The sequence below is a fragment of the Heteronotia binoei genome, chromosome 9, assembly GCF_032191835.1.
Source record: "Heteronotia binoei isolate CCM8104 ecotype False Entrance Well chromosome 9, APGP_CSIRO_Hbin_v1, whole genome shotgun sequence".
In the NCBI taxonomy this organism is placed as follows: domain Eukaryota; kingdom Metazoa; phylum Chordata; class Lepidosauria; order Squamata; family Gekkonidae; genus Heteronotia; species Heteronotia binoei.
Genome location: NC_083231.1, coordinates 2,931,834 through 2,951,076, shown reverse-complemented (window position 1 = coordinate 2,951,076; position 19,243 = coordinate 2,931,834). Strand labels below are relative to the sequence as shown.

General features: G+C 44.0%; 1 protein-coding gene across 3 annotated transcripts in view; it reads right to left on the bottom strand.

Moving 5' to 3' along the window:
• Nucleotides 1–19,243, bottom strand: part of RGS12 (regulator of G protein signaling 12) — a 128,812-nt gene that overhangs the window by 38,267 nt on the left and 71,302 nt on the right. For all 3 annotated transcript variants that reach the window (XM_060246147.1, XM_060246149.1, XM_060246150.1), the window contains 6 exons: nucleotides 13,991–14,160; nucleotides 11,550–11,642; nucleotides 6,955–7,098; nucleotides 6,259–6,438; nucleotides 5,690–5,843; nucleotides 2,748–2,824 (listed from right to left, as the gene is read on the bottom strand). In XM_060246147.1, the coding sequence (XP_060102130.1) occupies nucleotides 2,748–2,824; nucleotides 5,690–5,843; nucleotides 6,259–6,438; nucleotides 6,955–7,098; nucleotides 11,550–11,642; nucleotides 13,991–14,160 (818 nt within the window). The remainder of the gene's footprint in view (nucleotides 1–2,747; nucleotides 2,825–5,689; nucleotides 5,844–6,258; nucleotides 6,439–6,954; nucleotides 7,099–11,549; nucleotides 11,643–13,990; nucleotides 14,161–19,243) is intronic.

Here is a 19,243-nt window from a genome sequence, read left to right as displayed (position 1 = left end):
AAAAAATAATCCACCACCGCCCTCTTTAATTAGATGGCTATCAGAAACTTCTAGTTGTGTGAAGGGCAGGGGGTAAGAGTACCTGGCATAGCTGAAAGAATGCCAGTCGGCAACATTTGTGACCGGGGCCTCCATTGATAAGGAGGCATACAGACTCATCCCAGGCTCTTGACAGCTGGTGCCAGTATTAAAGGCACACTGTCAAGGGCTGGAAGTCAGCACCTCAAACCTGAATCCTCCCTACTCAGCCACAGAATCTCCATCTTAGCAGGATTCAGTCTCAAGCCAGCTCTGTTTCAACCATCTACCACAGCCTCCAGTCCTCAGCCAGAGCTGCAGGGCAACATCCGGCAGACCATCAACAGCATACTGATGACATCCCAACCTGAAATTCCACACCAGTTGGACAAGGAGGCACATATAGATGCAAAGCAGCATTTGGGAGAGGACTGCCCTCTGAGGGACCCCAAACACTAAGGGGAAGCCACTTCAAGACTACCCCTCAAACTCCTGTGTCAGGGAGGTGGTGGGTCAGAAGATCATGATCAACCATGTCAAATGCTGCTGTAAGATCAAACAGTAGCAGCAGGGCCGAGTTGCCTCAATCCAGCTGTTTGCAGAGGTCATCCGTGAGGGCAACCAATGCTGTCTCCATCCCATGGCCAGGGTGGAAATCTGACCAGAATGGGTGCAGTGCCACAACATTTGGGCGAGGACTGCCCTCTGAGGGACCCCAAACACTAAGGGGAAGCCATTTCAAGACTACCCCTCAAACTCCTGTGTCGGGGAGGTTGACAATTTCTTCCAGGAAATTCTGGAGCTGCTCTGCCTCCACACTCTCAACTGCCTTACCCGGAAACAAAAGATTTGAGACTGGACAGTAATTGGATCGATCCTGTGCCCCTGTAATTGCAATGAGGTCGAAACAACTCTCCACATCGTTTTGCGGTGTCCAAATTACAATGACTTGAGGGCAAGATTAATCTCTCCAATTCTCGGGTCCTTGGCGGGCAGGCCGGAGGATGAGCAGATTGCCTTCCTCCTGTCTGACACTCACTCTGATGTTTCAACTAAGATTGCCCGTTTCTGTTATGTTGCTCAGTTGGAAAGGAGGGAAATTGAGAATGTAAATCTTGGCTATGATTTTTAACAATATGTGTAATAGTTGGCGTAAGGAACTTTGTGTAAGAGGTGATGGGTTTGTTTTTATGATTTTGGTTCTGTTTGTATTAAGCTGGTCGGATGACCGTGAATAAAGTACTACTACTACTTTGGATCGATCCATAAGGTCCAAAGTTGGCTTCTTTAAGAGCTATGCAACTACAGTCTCTTTTAATTCCTCTGGGTAGACCCCCAAATCCAGGGACACGTTGATAATGTCTACCAGAGGGACTTGTATTCCGTCACTACTGGCTTCACCAGCCACAAGGGACACAAGTCTAAGAGGCACATGGTCGACCTAACAGCACTCAGAATCCTGTCTTGAAAGAGCTGGCTGAAGCTGTCAAACACATAATAATAAAATAATCCAAAGACAGCTAAAGGGCCTACAGTTCACATACTATATCAATATTTGCCGGGAGGTCGTGGCAGAGCAACAAGACATTATCTGCAAAAAAGCTCACAAAAGCCTTGCAGCTGCTGTTTGAATTCCTTTCTCTGAGTCATTTTGAATGGGGTTTTCTAACAATTTGGCTGCACCATATCTCTCTCCAAGTAGACTGCTGCACCAATTTCAGGCTGATGGGATGAAATTTCTTGGATTTTATATATAAAAAAAAAATAGCAATGACAATGCTGTAAAGCAACGTGCCTTGCTTATGCAGCCCCTTTTGTGACTCTGGCACAGCCCCATAAAGGAGCCCTGGAAGTGCAAAGCCTCCGCACAAATGGCTAAGCTGGCTGTCCCAGGAAGTGTCTCTCGCCAGTGAGGTGACTGGAAAATGAAACAAGATTTTCACCACAGAACCACCATTTCATAATTCTTCTGTTTCAATTTCTTCATGATTTAAAACTCTTCTTACAGATGGCATATTTTACTTTAACTAGCACTCAACAGAGAATAAATACATCTTGCATTATCCTTTGCAATCAGGGACTGTATCTACCAAACTGTATTTTTAATTTATCGTTGAGGCTTAGGGCCAATTTGTGAACAGATCTTCCCAAAATTTCTTTCAGATGAAAAGGCAAATCAGTGAGGGGGCATGGCATTGTGGGGTTGTGTGTTAATCTCCCACACCATACACCAAACAAAACTACCCCCCCCCCATCTCCCCCAAACCCTGCTATTGGCTGTACTAGGGAAAAAACACAGGAATAGTCAGGGCTTTTTTCCTGAAAAAAGAGGTGCCGGAACTCTCAAGTGGGAAATGGAGAAGCACTCAGGTGCTCCTCATAAACTTTTAAACATTTTTTTTTTTAGAATTTTGTTTCCACAAAGAGGTTCTAGAACTCTGTTCTGGCACATTCTCCCAGGGAAAAAAACCTGGGTATAGCACAGACATTACCTTTTGGGATGGGGAATGAAGCAATTTCTAGTCTGGGAAACAGTACAGAGGGGCTTCTCTATCAAGCAATACAACCATAATTCAATCCTTCACTGGGTGGCTTTTGCATTTGGAAACAAGCACACACAATCTGTAGATTGGCCTTTAGATTTAAGTATATGGAGTACATCTTACGTTACTCAAGTATAGTTTCTACAATTCTTACAGTCTTTTTGATATAAAAATCCAGGGCCTTACCAATTCAAGACTTGCAGCTGATGACAATGAGTCTTGAGATTCATGTCTATAGGACAACCCGTTGGCATGTACAGAATCTGTGGAAAAACCACACCATAAAGAGTGGCAATTACCTTAAAACCACAGTAACATAACAACAGAAAGAATCCTGCCAGGAAATTCTAACTCAAGCTAAATGCACACTGTTCCCTCTAAAAGGTGCTCATATCTCCTTCAAGACCTGAAATACAAAGTACTCTATCCACTGCAGCCAAGAAAATGAACTTCAAATAATAAAAAGCATCCAGAATGATGAAATTAATTCCAAATCTGACATCACACTGTGAATTTTTTAGAAACATGGGATTTGGCCCTAATTTTTTATTTCTATAGAAGCTATTTATGAAGAGCCCAAAGCATTTTTGTCCATTAACAACTACAATTCACAAAGATGGACTCGATCAAGAGGAACTAGACAGGGATGTCCCCTATCACCAATTTTGTTTGCCTTGTCCTTAAAACCCCTAGCCCTGGCCGTAAGATCTGATCCTCAAATAAAGGGGGTGCCAATAGGCTCTCAAAATGCTTCCTATAAAGTAAGTCTATTTGCAGACGATGCAATCTTCTACTGTACAAACCCACCACCTTCCTTAACCAGATTAATGACATTAATTGAAGAGTTCGGAAAAGTCACAGGTTTCACAATAAATTTCAAAAAATCAGAAATATACCCTATTTGGTTTGGTCCTGATCTAGAGTCTAAGTTAAAAAACAAATTTAATTTCAAATGGGTCAAATCCCACTTTGGATATTTAGGAATTTTAATACCTTTGGATCTACAGAATTTATTTAGAGAAAACTTTGACCCCCTATTAAAATCTATAACAACGACTTTCAAAGACTGTGAGAAACTTTCATTAAGTTTATTAGAAAAAAATAGAGCAACTAAAGGTCTTTATCCTACCAAAATTTTTATTTTTATTTCAAAACCTCCCCATAGTTATTAAACCTGAGATTTTTAAAAAATGGAAATCGTTGTTTCTAAATTTTATATTTTTGAAATTAACTATGAATGTTTGGGACAAATACAGGAATATACTAGCGCCTCATCCTTCCCCAGCAACAGTATTTTTGGGGCAAGATTGGTTTCCAGCTGCAAAGGAAAAAGCAAGCTTTAAGAACTGGAGAGAGGCAGGTATTTTTAGATTCAAACATTTAATTATAAATAACTTAATGAGATCGGTTAAAAATTTAGAAAGAAAATTCCATCTTAAGGCCAACTGGATGCAATACCAGGTACAGCATTTATTACACAACCCAAATATTTTGTCCCAGTTGAATAGACCTTTAAAAACCTTTGAAGAAGCCATGATGGACCCGAAACCTAAACTCAAGGGAAAAACTGCGATTATCTATAAAGAACTAAGTAACTTTAAAATAAATATAGAAAGCTCAATAGTAAAAGCTTGGGATAAGGATTGTGGGACTAAAATTACAATAGAAAATTGGTCAAGCATCTGGTCATCATCTTTATACCACACCCCTATATTGAATTTGCGGCTACAAAATTTTAAGATTTACTTCAGATGGTACTTGACACCACTGCAGATTTTTTATTCTAAAAGATCCAAAGATGCTAACTGCTGGAGAGGGTGCAGCTATATTGGCTCATTTATGCACTGTTGGTGGGAACATCCTGTTGCTTTGGAATTCTGGAAGAAAATCTTACCCACGATTGAACGTATTATAAATCATAAGGTGCCCTTCTCCCCTGAATCAATATTGCTTAACCTATGGAATAATTTGGAAATACCAAAACATAAGAAAGAATTGGCATCTATGCTTATTTTAGCAGCGAAATTATTAATAGCTCATCAGTGGAAAGCTTCAGTTCTACCTTCTAAACGTAAATGGTTTCTTAAAATTTGGGGCCTAATAGTGATGGATAAAATAGCTGGTTGTATACAAAATTCAGAAGCATTTGACAAAGGAAGCGAGAAGAATATGTTTATAGAGAAATGGTTTCATTTTTTTGCCTATGTACAAGCTGACCAAAGTGCACTTTGTAAATTACCGGATAAATACTTAGATTTTGCTTTTTACTAGATATTTACTCTGTATATCATATACAAAACAGGATGGCTTGTGTTATAGATATTGTTATTGTTATAGTTGATGTTTGTAGAATTGTGTTTTTATTAATTAATAAAAAAATTTAAACTTGAAAAAAAAATCTCACAGTATAGACTGGTACAGAAAGGGAGGTGTTTCTACAGAAAACATCCCCACGGTGAGGAGAAAAACAGAGAAGCTCAGATTTCTAAAAAAATGTTGACCAAGATTCATAACAAAACCACAGTTAACATTAAAAGACTGCCCAGCAACCCCAACAGAATCCCACGTTTCTGTGGAAAAGGAAGGCACAGCTGTGGAGAGGGGAACAAACTGTCCCCTGGAGGGCTGGAGAGGACGCAAGGAAGTGGTGATGGGAGGGCTAGGAAGAGAGTGACAATGTTCCCTCTAAGCTGCAGAGTCTTGTGAGCAAAAATTCTACTTTGTGAGCTCCTGGCATTAAAGCTGTGAGCTCCTGCATAAATTAGTGTGCTCTGGGATGGTGACCGTTTCTGAGCTAAAACAAAAATGTGTGAGCTGGAGGCTAAAAATCTGTGAGCTAGCTGATGCTAATTCAGCTTAGAGGGAACACTGGTGAGTGAGGGGAGTGATGGGAGGGTGGGTGGCAGATAGGATTTCCACTACTCCACGAATCCCCATGGGTTCCTCTCTTGTTTTATTTGAAATAGATTCTTCTTCCTGATCTCTCATATCAGAGGTACAAGAAGTACCTGTAAGAATCTTCTTACATGGACCTGAATGGTGTCTTAAACATTTGTAAAATCCCCCTCCCATCACTATGATGGCTGGGACACAGATGTTAAACTTACTGTTTGGGTTTGACAACTAACCATTTGGATAATCGCCATTCTCCTTTTTCTTCTGAGATCGCCCCATACTCTTGCTTCTAGACCACGAGAAAAAGGTCCCTTTTCTCTTTCTCTCAGAGTCTTCCTCTCCAGATTCTTCATTTAAGGATCTCCCTGACTTCGATTTTCCACTTAACTACAAACAAAATACAATTTTTAAAAAACTGGATGGAAACCTAATGCTCATTTTCCTAAACTTTCTGGTTCTGCTGACCAGTCCCATTAATTAATCTGCATTCCCATAAGTCATTCCTGTGATATCTGTTTTTAAGTAATAGAAAATGAGAAGGAGCACAGATGTAAGCGATAACTTCTCCCAGCCCAGTAGGGTCAGTGGACTGCCTATATAAGGTAACAACTTCAGTGATTTTTTTCTCCTTAAAGGTAAATAATTTTATATTTACCGCTGTGTAACTAACTCTTTGCAATTAAATGCTATGCCCATATTAAATAAAATAATTAAATTACATAAACACACATACATACACACAGGCAATCAATTAAGAGAAATATGTTCCATTTATCTACACAGGTTGTAAATAGTGAGAAACCTTTTTTGGTGTTGAAACACTGGACCTTTCAGAACCAAAGCTGTGCTTAGAAGTAGGGCTGCTGGGAACATATTGCGGATCAGGGAGAGGATGGCCTTCTACTTCTGCCAAAATACATTCCTGGTAAAGTGGGGATTTCAGAAAACGTGTATAGCTGTCAAACTTCATCAAGTTGAAAATCTGAAAAGCAAACACAGGTTTTTAAGCATCAGTTTCCAACCCCCTGCCCCAAGGCTCAGCATTAAGACCGTTATCTGCTTGGAAATAAGAGTGGGAGGGCTTCGACTGTCCTGGCCCCACTGATGGACCTCCTGATGGCACCTTTTTGGGGGGCCACTGTGTGACACAGATTGTTGGACTGGATGGGCCACTGGTCTGATCCAATATGCCTTTTCTTCTGTAAAGAAAGGGGGAGTTATGTAAAACACTGCAAAATAGTATTGAGTAACTGGAAATAAAATTGTAATATGATCAATTCAGAATAGATTTTTCTGAAAGGCAGAAGCCAAAACTGAAGGCTGAAGTGACAAGGATGCATAAGGCTGTTTGCAAGGATTGTGGATCTTTCCTGCATCAGCCACCCCCACCCAACCATTAGCAGATCCTTTTACCCCCAGAGAGTTGATTTGTGGGCTCACAGGACTAACATATTTTGGGATCTCTTAATTGCTACACAAACAGCACTTCAAACATTACCTGCAGCTGTTGATCCTTGAACATGTCAGGATGTGGTGCGTTGAGGACATCATCTGCCAGCTGGGCCTGGCTATCAATGTTCACAGGGGTTGTAGCTTTGCTACATAAAAATTTGTTAAAGATCTCCCGAGCTCTGAAAGAAAGCTAAAAATTAAGCACAAGATCTGTTAGCATTCCTTCCCTGGGAACAAGTGAACATTGCATTACTGCAGAGGATTCAGCGTCTTGCTGCAGGGCAAAGCTGACAACAATGTTGCTGTCAGGCGATGGAGACTCAAGGCGGTATTCATTGAAACAATGCATACTTTATTGGAAACTCACAGCTGGAAACAAAAGTTGAGACCAATACCTGGGAATGGGTGTCTGTCTCTTAGTCTTATGGAATCGACATCAAAGCAATATCTAAACAAAGACACTATTCTCAAAACACAAGGGAGTGAAGGTGCAAACTTTCACACGAGAGCTTCTGCTTATCTCTTTGCCTCTCGGAAGATGCAGACCAGTGGTGGTATCTATTAACGGTCACATTCCTTTGCTCCCTTTACAACCTAAACAAAGTTAACACTTCAAACGTCTCCTCTTTGATATGCAAGCTATCTACCATATAACAAAAGGCTTTGGGTTAGTATGGAGAGTCCATTTGGTTAGTATTTTATAATTTCAGTATGACAGAGTTACAGAGCCTGATAGTTGCAAGGCACCCCTGCAACACACAAGAGGAATTTCCACACTATGGAACACCTGTCCAGTTATCGGAATTTGGAGGTCTCTCTAGAAATACTACATGCACCAAGGGAACAAGTGACTGCAGAGAATACCTGGAGGCAGAAACCAGGGATAAACTTTTTATACAAATGCTATAAGCCTCCATACCACGATGGGGGAGGCTGCAGTGCTTCCTGCTACATGAGGACATAGATGTAATGGGCATTTCAGAAACCTGGTTGAATGCAGGAAATCAGTGGCATGCTGTTATTTCTGGATACCAACAGTATAGAAAGGGCAGGGTGTATAGCATGGTGGTCTTGCTCTGTACACTAAAGAGGGCACATTGTCTAGAAAGAAAAGACTTCTCCAAAGAATTACTATGGGCAGATATTATATGCCTGGACAAAAGGGTATTAGAGCCAGTACTATTTAATTTATTCATAAATGATCTGGAACTAGGGGTGAGCCCCGTGGCGCAGAGTGGTAAAGCTGCAGTACTGCAGTGTGAGCTCTCTGCTCATGACGCGAGTTCAACCCCGGCAGAAGCTGGGTTCAAGTAACCAGATCAAGGTTGGCTCAGCCTTCCATCCTTCCGAGGTCGGTCAAATGAGTCCCCAGCTTGCTGGGGGGGAAGCGTAGATGACTGGGGAAGGCAATGGCAAACCACCCCATAAAAAGTCTGCCATGAAAACGTTGTGAAAGCAACATCACCCCAGAGTCAGAAACGACTGGTGCTTGCACAGGGGACTACCTTGACCTTTTTAGTGTAATGGCCAAATCTGCACATGACACCAAATTATTCAAGATGGTGAAAACCAAGGCTGATTGTAAAGAACTCTAAGAGGACCACCATAAATTGGGTGACAATGTGGCAAATGAAGTTCAAAGCTGGAAAGTGTAAGGTGGTGCAAATTGGGGCAAATACAACTTTACACAGAGAGTGATTAAAACGTGGAATTCGCTGCCAGAGGATGTAGTCATGGCCACAGGAATAAACAGCTTGAAACAGGGATTAGATAGATTCATGGAGGATGTCTATTAATGGCTACTGGCCATGGTGACCAAATCCCAGAGCCAAGAGGCAACATCAGGGGAAGGCCTCAGCCTCTCTGCCCTGTCGGTGGCCCTCCAGAGGAACCGGCTGGCTACTATGTGAGACAGGAGGCTGGACTAGATGGACCCTCACTGGTCTAATCCAGCAGGGCTCTTCTGATGTCGTTATGAAGGCCTCATCCTCTCTGCCCTGTTGTTGGTCCTCCAGAGGAACCGGTTGGCCACTGTGTGAGACAGGAGGCTGGACTAGATGGACCCTCCCTGGTCTGACCCAGCAGGGCTCTTCTTAAGCTTGTGAAGCATTAAAAAACCTTATAATGAAAACCTACTGATCTCCAAATAAATCTACATGCCTCCAATCACCATCCTAAACACACCAAATGATCCATTGTCTACAGCTGAGATCTACGCTACAGCCGCATCTGTTCCTATCCCTCAGACATTCTCCCCTGCAGGATCTACAACAAACATTCTTGGAATTGCAATACCCACCTAGTGTAGTAAGGAGATCAACAAAGCCAGAATGATACCAAGGGATGACTTGCTACAAGATAGGCCCAAACGAAACAACAACAGAACAGCTCTGGGGTCACATACAGCTCTCAGTTTAAACTGATTCAATGCCAAATAAACCTTTTTCTTGCCTACAAACAAGGCAAACCTTTCTTGCCTAGAGACAGCCTCCTAACTTTTACTTCTCACCCACAGCAATACCCCTCCTAATAAGGACATGGACTCTGGGGCAAGGGCATGCAATAAACCAAAATGCCAGCTCTGTCCCCATATCCACTCTGACAATAACCAGAGCTAACAACAGTAGCTAGACCATCTCAGGTTCATTCACTTGTTCATCTTCCAGCAATCTATATGCCACCAAATGTCAGCAATGTCATTCTGCTCTCTATATAGGTCAGTCCCTATGCAAAAGTATACATAGACATTGGAAACTGCAGCACTCAAAAAACAGGGAAAACATTACAATCTTCCAGGTTATTCCATAGTTGACCTAAGAAATTACAACATGAGATAGTTGAACTTGATTTAATTTATGTTCAGAACAATGGAATCCACAGGGCTGAACACGGACACAGGATTCTTAACATACTACAGATGCTAATTGTCTGACTCCTAAGCTTCGGCTTTAATCAAGCTGGCTACAATATGGACTGTACCTTTGTATCCTTTACAAGCCTTCTTTACAACACCTCTTCCTGTCAAGCATGCTATTTCTAATCACTGTACCTAGTAAACAGACCAGAGTTAAAGCAAAGTATCACCTTTGTCTTTTCCCTTTCTTCTTCTCCTCCCTCCTCTTCTTTCTCCCCCCTTGAATGCAAAATAAATCCATCTGGACCCAGGATGTTTAGTGTAACCTTATATTAACGGTGTAGAATGCCTCTCCCCCAGATTCACACAGTCATGCCTTATCAGCTCGCAGAGAATGTGTGAGAAATGGAGATGTTGTCATTAGCTAACATTCCTTAGCTATAAAAGAGATATTAGTGAGTAGCCTTTGAACCTTCCACCTTCTGACTGGAATAAAAGAAGGACCCAGATCTTCATTGCTACTCTACTGTATCTGACAAAGAAAGCTTTTACTCTTGAAAGCTTAAACCCTAAAGCTCTTGTTGGTCTCTAAAGTGCTATACACTGCAGATCAACTGCAAACCAACACAGCAACCCTCTGAAACAATGTGTACAGTGATACACAATGGGGCAAAAAGTCCTCACTAAACATATACACTGAATTGGCAATGATTGATCAGGAGAGACATCTTGAGAACATGGAGGGACAGTTCAAGGAAAATGACTCCATGAGCAGCAGTGGTGAAAAAGGCGGAGATCACTAGGGAAGGGACTAAAAATAAAATGACAGTATTATATAATCACGACCTGAGTTTGATTCCAGCGGAAGCTGGTTCAGGTAGCCAGCTCGAGGTTGACTCAGCCTTCCATCCTTCCAAAGTCGGTAAAATGAGTACCCAGCTTGCTGGGGAGAAAGTGTAATGACCGGGGAAGGCAATGGCAAGCCACCCCGTAAAACGGTCTGCCGTGAAAACGTGAAAGCAGTGTCACCCCAGAGTCGAAAACGACTGGTCATATTTGGAGCATGCATACAGTCCTGGTCCACTGGAAAAAGTGAGGGAAGGGGCAACCGTAATGATCAAAGGATTAGAGTACCTTTCTTATGAAGCTCTGATAGTTTGGAGATTTTTAGCTTAGACAAAATCAAACTGGCATGGGGAACTGCAGCAGGCCAGTAACAGGCATGGAAAGGGTTAAGCACCCCCTCTCTGATCCAAATTGCAGCTCTTCCCCATCTGCTCTTTTTTTAAAGAAAGAGGGACTATCAGTGTAGCTAGTCCTAAAAAGCAGAAGACACATTCAAGTCAAGATGCAAGCCACAAAGTGCTCCTCCGTGCTGATGCAACCAACTCTCTTCCCAGTCCGGAACAGGCCACTAAGCCACACCTCATCTGCAAAACACCCTGGCCAGGGACAGGCCAGCAGCCAGTGGCAGTGGCTACACAGGACCCAGCTCCTAATGTACCGGGGGGGGGGGGGTGGAATAAAAGGGTACTGTGAGTACTGGAAGCACTAATTTGCATTTCATTCTAAAGCAAAGAGGATCATCTCATATTAATTCTCACACTTTTAAAGGGTCAGTCTCAGAAAAGAGTCCTGAGCTAAGAAGGTGCTGAGCCTAGCCCAAGAAAGACAGAACCGCGACATAGAGACACACAAAAAAAGGCACAAGACTGCAGGCACGTTTTTCGACAGAAATTGTATGGCATTATGGAAAATGTAAAGAGGGTGTAAGGACAAGAGCATACCTCTTTTTTGTCATGAGAGGGTACGTGGTTAAAATATTCACAGGCCTGCCAAAATAAAATATTTTCTTCACTGAATTCCTTCCGTAAAAATTCCTAGACAGAAAAAGAAAACAAACATTACATAAAGACAAGCTGGATCTACAGACAAGAATGACCAAAGAGTCACTAAAAAGTAATCCTCTTGCTGTTTTAGGAAGTCTTCCATAGACTCACAAACAGTATAGCCACAGTAACAGCCCTATATAGGTATTACTGAAATATGGAAAAATAAGGCAGTTAATTCCGGCATAAACTCATTTCTCCAGTGTCTTTTTAAAAAATGATTCAATGGGGCTGCTTACAGATGAGCAGTTTGGGGAGAATGGGAGGCATCCCAAATCGAGCAGGCTCAAAAAGAAGCATCCTAAACCATCCACATGTCCAGTGCAAGGTGCCCCTACCCCACCCTTGGGGAGCCTTGGCACGGTCAGCTGGCTGTAGCACACCATTCCCTTGGTGTGGTTCATACCACCAGTCCGCCTTGCTTGCATGCCTCCATGTCCAGATGCCAAAGAGGCAACTGGCATGCAGCTCAGAAATTTGCTACCACTTTTTGAGCTGCTCTGAGGATGCCGGAGGACAGGGTGAGTACTGGACGGGGGCGGGCAACAGATGTGCACATTTGGACAGGTTTTTCTAGTCAGTTTCTAAGGCATCTCTGGGTTGCCCCAAACTGCCCGTCTGTAAGCAGCTTGGCTGTCCCCTGACAAAAGCATGTTTGAGTGAGGCACAGCATCCTTTCAATCAATATTTCTGCACCCCATCTGACCACTGGCCTTCCTGCCTGGCCCATCTGCCTGGCTGTCAGGTCCTGTCTCTCCTGCCTTCTTTCCCTCAGCCCTGGAGTGGTTTGGGATAGCAAAAGATTCAACCAAGGGTGCAGGCTGACTGGACAAAGAGAGACAGATCAGGTGGCATCTTCCCTCTCCATTCTTATCCTTCATCTTCTCTTCCCCATCCACCCCTTTCCCCCCTACTCTGACACAGGGGGAAGAGCAGTTGAATTTAATACACTACAATTCACTCACAGGGCCATTTCTGAATTCCTTAGTGAGGGGGGCGCAAACTTCAATTACTACTTTAATCTTTGTAGCCATAACTCTGTAATTTTCTTCCTTTTTCATGTTAGGACTGAAATTGTGCAGTTCTTAAATTATTATTACAAAAAAACAGAAGAAAAATTAGAGCAACACTTTGGGCTGTGGTTGAGCAGGAAGTAATTCATTAGGAAGCCAATTTAAAAGAACAATAAGATTTAAAGAAACTAGTTCCTGGAAGCTTAATAGCACTCATGGGCAGAGCTAGCAGCGCAGCTGAATTTTAAATTTTTAAAAAAGGAGAAAACGAATTGATAACAACACTGGCTTTTATGGAAGAACTGACTGAACCAGTTTTATTTATTCCACTGGCATTCTTGAAGCAAGGACCTCTCCTTTGATTTATATTGCTCCTTTTTTCTTTTCTAGATAGTCACTGGTGTGGTGGTGAGTGTGTCAGGGATACACCCTGGAAGCTCCCTGGGTGACCTTGGGCCAACCCCACACTCTCAGCCTCACCTACTTCACAGGGCTATTGTGAGAATAAAATCCAGGAGAGCAGATGCAAGTTGGCTTTGGATTCTCCTTGGGGAGAAACACAGGGTATAAATCACGTAAATAAACAATTCACTTTTTAATGCAAATGGGATTGCTCCCCCCTTCCAAGAACCCAGTGCCTAGACTCTGGTACTGAAATGCTGAAGGAGGGCTCAGTCCCAGCAACTACATCAGCTCTCTCTTTTAACTAGTTAAACAAAAATCAGTCTTTTAAAAATTAAATTAACAAACCAGTTCATTAAATGAGGGAGATTTCAGATCATGACTTTGTTCAATGGTGTTAAGGACAACAGAAGAGCCCTGCTGGATCAGATCAATGAGGGCCCATCTAGTCCAGCTTCCTGTCTCACACAGTGGCCAACTAGTTCCTCTGGATGGCGAATAACAGGGCACAAAGGTTGAGGCCTTCATAAAAACATCAGAAGAGCCCTGCTGGATCAGACTAATGAGGGTCCATTTAGTCCAGCATCCCATCTCACATAGGGGCCAATCAGTTCCCCTGGAGGGCCAGCAACAGGACAAAGAGGCTGAGGCCTTCCCTGATGTTGCCTCCTGGCTCTGGGATTTAGAAACTTAGTGCCTCTGAATGTGGAGGGTCCCCTCAATCATCATGGCTAGGAGCCACTGATAGACTTCTCCTCCATTGATCTATCTAATCCTCTTTTCAAGCTGTTTGTTCCTGTGGTTATCCCTACTTCCTGTGCCAGTGAATTCCACATTTCAATCACTCTCTGTGTAAATAAATGTTCAATCACTCTTGTTTAGGTTGTTGTAAATATACACTCTAGCACATTTTCCATTACTTACAGAGAAGTACCTAACACCAACTGGATCCTGAAGAAGCCGTTCAAATGAAACTGCCCAACTTGCAACTCTCCTTTCACGAAGCCGTCGGCAGCTTTGGACGCTTGGGAGACTGGCATTGCTGCTAAGGCTATTGTCACTGACACAATCTTTCAGAACAGTGCTATTTAGCTCTAGTGAGGGGAAAAAAGGATAAATTATCAGCCATGACGTGCTCTTCTATGCAAGTGGTGTGTGGGTGGGTGTGTTTCATTTCTGTGATTAAATGTGGGGTTCTATATTTTTGCCTTGACCAAGATGGCCCAGGCTAAATCTGATTTTGGAAGCTAAGCAGGGTCAGCCCTGCCTAGTATTTGGATGGAAGACCGCCAAGTAAGTCCAGGGCCACTGTGCTGAGGAAGGCAATGGCAAGCCACCTCTGTCCATCTCTGGTCTTCAACACCCAAAGGGGGCCTTGTAAGTCACCTGCAGTTTGACAGCACTTTCTACCACGTACATTTTGCTGGCCTCTAGAGTCAGAAAGAGGGAGGCAGGATGGGTGATTGAAGGGTATTGTGTGTGGATTACAGCTGTATCCTATGAGGCAAAGCTGACAAAGTTTGATGAGGAAGAAGACAGCTGAGGGAGGTGCTGTGGAAATCTGTGTTCTTTGGGGAAGTTAGAGTCCAGCAGCACCTTGAAGGCCAATGTATGAGTTTTCGTGTGCATGCACACTTCTTCAGACACACAGGTGCCATCGGACTCTAACTTTGTTCTATTGCTTCAGAGCAACATGGCTACCCACCTGGATCTATCTTTGTGGAAGTTACCAGCCTAAGCAGCAAGTGAGGAAAAGAAGCCTGGCTATGTGGCTATTGAGAGAAAGGAGAACTGTACCTATCAGAAGCCATTAGTCTTATGGATTTTACTGAAAACTGTTACGCTTCTAAATAAACTCTATTTATATTTATGTGACTACAACCTCAGAGCCCACCCCCCCCCCCCACAAACACACACTGGCTGTTCTGTCATTCCACCATATAAAACTGATCCCATGATGTTCTTCAGGTCCAGCTACAAAGTCTAAGGCAAGAGAGCCTTTGGTGGCAGTGGAAATAAGGAAGGCCAGAAAGCAACAGGACACCTGTTACCTCGGAACACTACAGAGAGATGCCATGACAGGCATTGCATACAACAGGTTTCAGAAGAGAAGCAAAACATCACATATGAGCACAAACATTTCACAGAAGAAAATTAAACTATAATTAAATAATTATTTTGACACAACTAAGAACTTATTAACTAGACTGGACAGTGGATAGGCAATCTGAGTGGGGAGAGAAAATACTCAGGGCGTTGAATAAGCGTTACAGTGGTATATCCAGAACTTACACTAGTGTAGTACTCCAGAGAAGTGCTGCAGTATCTGGCTGCTAGTCAGCTCCTGCTACAGCTGACCAGAGAGAGATATGCCAACACACCCAGTACGCTGGCATAGAAAGAGGCATTCCCATGGGTGTGGCAAGTGTTAGATGGCTCCCTCAGCCCTCCAGCCTGGGAAATACCCTGCCCCCAAATGGCAGAATGCTATGCCAGCAAAAACTGCAGCATAGCTCATAGGTGTCCCTGCAATGGAAAAAGCAAAGTGCCATCCCATAAACATGGCCCCACCCACAAGCCCCAATGTTGCACAGGACACCAATGATGGAAACAGCCAATCACAGCCACCCCACACCAAAATCACAGACAGCCCCTTGCCAACACTACAGAAACATCAGCCAGGACACAAAATAACTCAGATGATAAGGAACACAGCACAGGTCTGTCTCTGATGTGCTTCAGGGTGAACAGTGTTGCACTTTGTGATGGGAAATGCAGAGAAAATATTTAGGCAGGGTGGGGGTGGTGGTAGAAAAAGCCCAGCAGGAACGCATCTGCATACTGGTCCACACACCCCTGACATCACCGGTTTGGGATAAGGCAGCTTCATGTGTGAGACGTTGATTATGGCTGGCTGCCAGGTCAGGCCAGCCCAGACGTCATATGTCATTTGCTGACTAATGTCACTCAGCGTCTGAAATCACTCCAATATAAAGGACATATGGACTCACATTCTAGCTGTATCTGAAGACTTGAGCAATAATTCACGGAAGTTCACACCCTCCCATGAATTCGTCTTTAAGGTGCTACTGGAGTTTTGCTCTCAGATCTGGACAAGTGAGCAGAGACTCAAAAAGCCTCTACCTGTCACACATTTTGTTCATCTTTAAGTGAGCAGTACCTCTGGAAAGCTCCTGCCTGGCCACAAATTCTGTTTGTCTTTAAGGTGCTCCTGGACTCTTATCCAGTCTTGCGGAGACACTTCTGCTGAAGGCTGCAAACAGACAGGATGCTAAAAGGCAACTCTGCCTCACAAAAGCTTATCCTGGCCTCCAATTGCATGAAGTCTGCAAGGTGCCCTTGGCCTCCTATCTCACGTCCTCCAGCTCTATTCCGTGTGGTGAAGTGGCCAGAGTGGCAGACTAGGATCCGGGAGACCCAGCTGTGAATCCCCAACCCTGCCACAGAAACTTGCTGGATGACCTTGGGTCAGTCTCTGCCCCTCCTACCTCTCAAGGCTGTTGTGCTGTGAGGATAAAATCCAGGAGGGGGCCCTCGTTAGGGAGGAAGGGAGTTCACTTTCCATTTCTTTCCACATGGAAAGAAATCAACAGACATAGTGTCTTTGAAAGGGGGCCCTTCTCATTTCCCTCTTTTATTATCCCCCTTTGACGATACTAGAAACCAAGGCCAAAAGCCTTGCCTCCAATGAAGCCTGCTCACGATGGGGTCCCAAGACAGTCCCAGCCCGGTTCTCCCTCTCCCCATGCCCAACGCTCCCCCTACATGTTTTCAGGTGAGCACGGTGATGCTCTGGATGCACCCACTGAGCTACAAGGTGGCCAAGCCCCTGCCACTGGGCCCTCCTTCTCTGCATGCCACACTGCCACTGTCTCCTGCACCAAGCCCAGTCCCCAGCTGGGGCTGCCCCAACAAGCCGGGCAAGGCATTCAGCGTCTGCTGCACCATGGCACTCATCTATGGGCCAACACTCCAGCTCCCTTCAGCTGCTGCATCCCCAGAAGAGAAGGCCCACTCAGTCTGCCCCAGCAGAGCCAGTTTGGTTGGCCACTGCCACCTCATGCTCACTTCCAGACTCCTGAGGAGGCCGCCGAGGGAAAGGCCCAAGCTCTTTGGTGCACGTTTTACTAGTGAATAAACCCTCTCCCACAGCCCCGCACAACAAGCCCCAGGCCCCCAGCCAGAACTTTACATGGCCTCTGCCCCCGAGACCTTGTAGATCCCAAGCCACACCTCAGAAAGAAGCAGCAGTTGCCTATGCTGAGTGCTCTTCCCTCTCTCCACCTGCGAAAGTCACATGGGTGGTCTCCTTGTCCTCAGTTTCCTCCTGGCTCTTGGGGTCCTTTAGGAAGGCGGTGAGGCAGTGGGCCTCCCAGCCAGGGGCTTCTTCAGCTCGACCTGCCACCATTTGGAGCACGAAGGGAACCCGGGACAGAATGCAACATCATCCCATCAACACCATAACTGCCACAATGGCCAGGAAGCTCACATCTGGCAGCATCTCTTTCTTATTAACATGGGACTTATGTTCATCCAGAGCACCAGATTCTAGATCCTAAAGCCTCCTTTCATAACCTTTCCAGACTTTATTCTTGACATTCTATTTGTCAGACCGCACTGAGCAGCAGTAGCACCAGATCTCATCCCCACGTACTGGACAGAACAGGAGAGATAAGCCTCACACTAGAGCACAGGATTCACTACTAATTGACCTGTTTAAAAGCACTAAAGGAACATTCCACTGCTGTGCCATCACACCTGGGAAGTATAAAGTGATCTCAGGCAACCAATTGCACTAAGGATGTAGGAGAGCAATGCAGAAAATATTTAAAATGTAAACAAACAAACAATTCGTTGGCTGATTTAAAACCATCACAAAACTAGTACCTACGACACCCATAAAACCACATCCACACAGCATTGGCAATGGATGCACTTGATAGGGGAAGAAGTACATTTCCCAGAGATAAAATATTATCATAACTCAAGATGAAAACAACATATTCAAAGAAGAACTATGAAAATAACATTTGGCAATGACAGTATCCTAGAAATGTTAGAGCAGTGAACTGACAAACTCCACAGCTGTATAATGAAAGAGAGTTAAAAATAGAAGGGAATGTTTGATTCATCCTGTTATCCCCAAATATATTTAGATTTTCTTTATGGATGTGTCAGAAAAGATAAGAATGTACAGATGATGATGTGTGAATCCTTATGAACTCTGTGTGCAATTGGTCTAGGTAAACCAAGGTGTTTTTTTGGCGGGGGGGGGGGGAGGTTCCCAAAAGGCATCAGCAAATTGCCCAGCTTTTTTCAGAGACAAATTCTGAACTTCAGAACCCCTCTGGCATTGCAAAGTTGTCAGAGGAGATGCCATGAGGTTTCCAAAACCCTCCCAAACATCCCAGCCCAATCTACATCATTGAGGAGGCAGCTGCTGCTATCACTGTAGTGGATGCAGATTGTGGCATGGAAGTAACCCTCGGTTATTTTGGAAGAATCCAAGGCCCTATGACCTCAGGAAAATATAGCCCCAAAGTACCCCAAATTCAGCATATGAGATGCAGAGAGGGGGAGGAGGGGAAACAGATTTCCCCTTCTTCCCATGAACCTGTCTGCCACCACAACCACAAGCAAGACTTATAGTAAGACGAGTAAGATAGTAAGACGATGGGCCAGTGGAATTAATTTCAAGCCTGGATTATTGTCTGAGCCACAGGACAACTTTACTATTCTTCTAATGTCTGCCTCTGAGAAGCAAGCATTTAAGAACTGCTAAAGTGCATATTTTGAATCTAGTTAAAAACAAGTTGCTTACCTGTAACTAATGATCTTTGAACGGTCATCTGTACATTCATATCCCTGGGATGTACGGCACGTGCGCCAACTACTATTGGTGCTATATAGCTCCAGTAGAGGGACTTTTGTGCTCATGCCTCTGAGCATGCTCAGGGACTCCACCGTGCATGCCCAGAAGGCGGAACACCAAGATCCTGCTAGTTCCTTCTGACCGATGATGAACCCAATGGAGAATCTGCAACTTGGCTGACAGTAGAGGGGAAGGGAAGGGAGTGTGAATTCACAGACGATCACTCAAAGATCATCAGTTATAGGCAAGCAACCTGTTTATCGTCTTCACGGTCTCTGTGCATC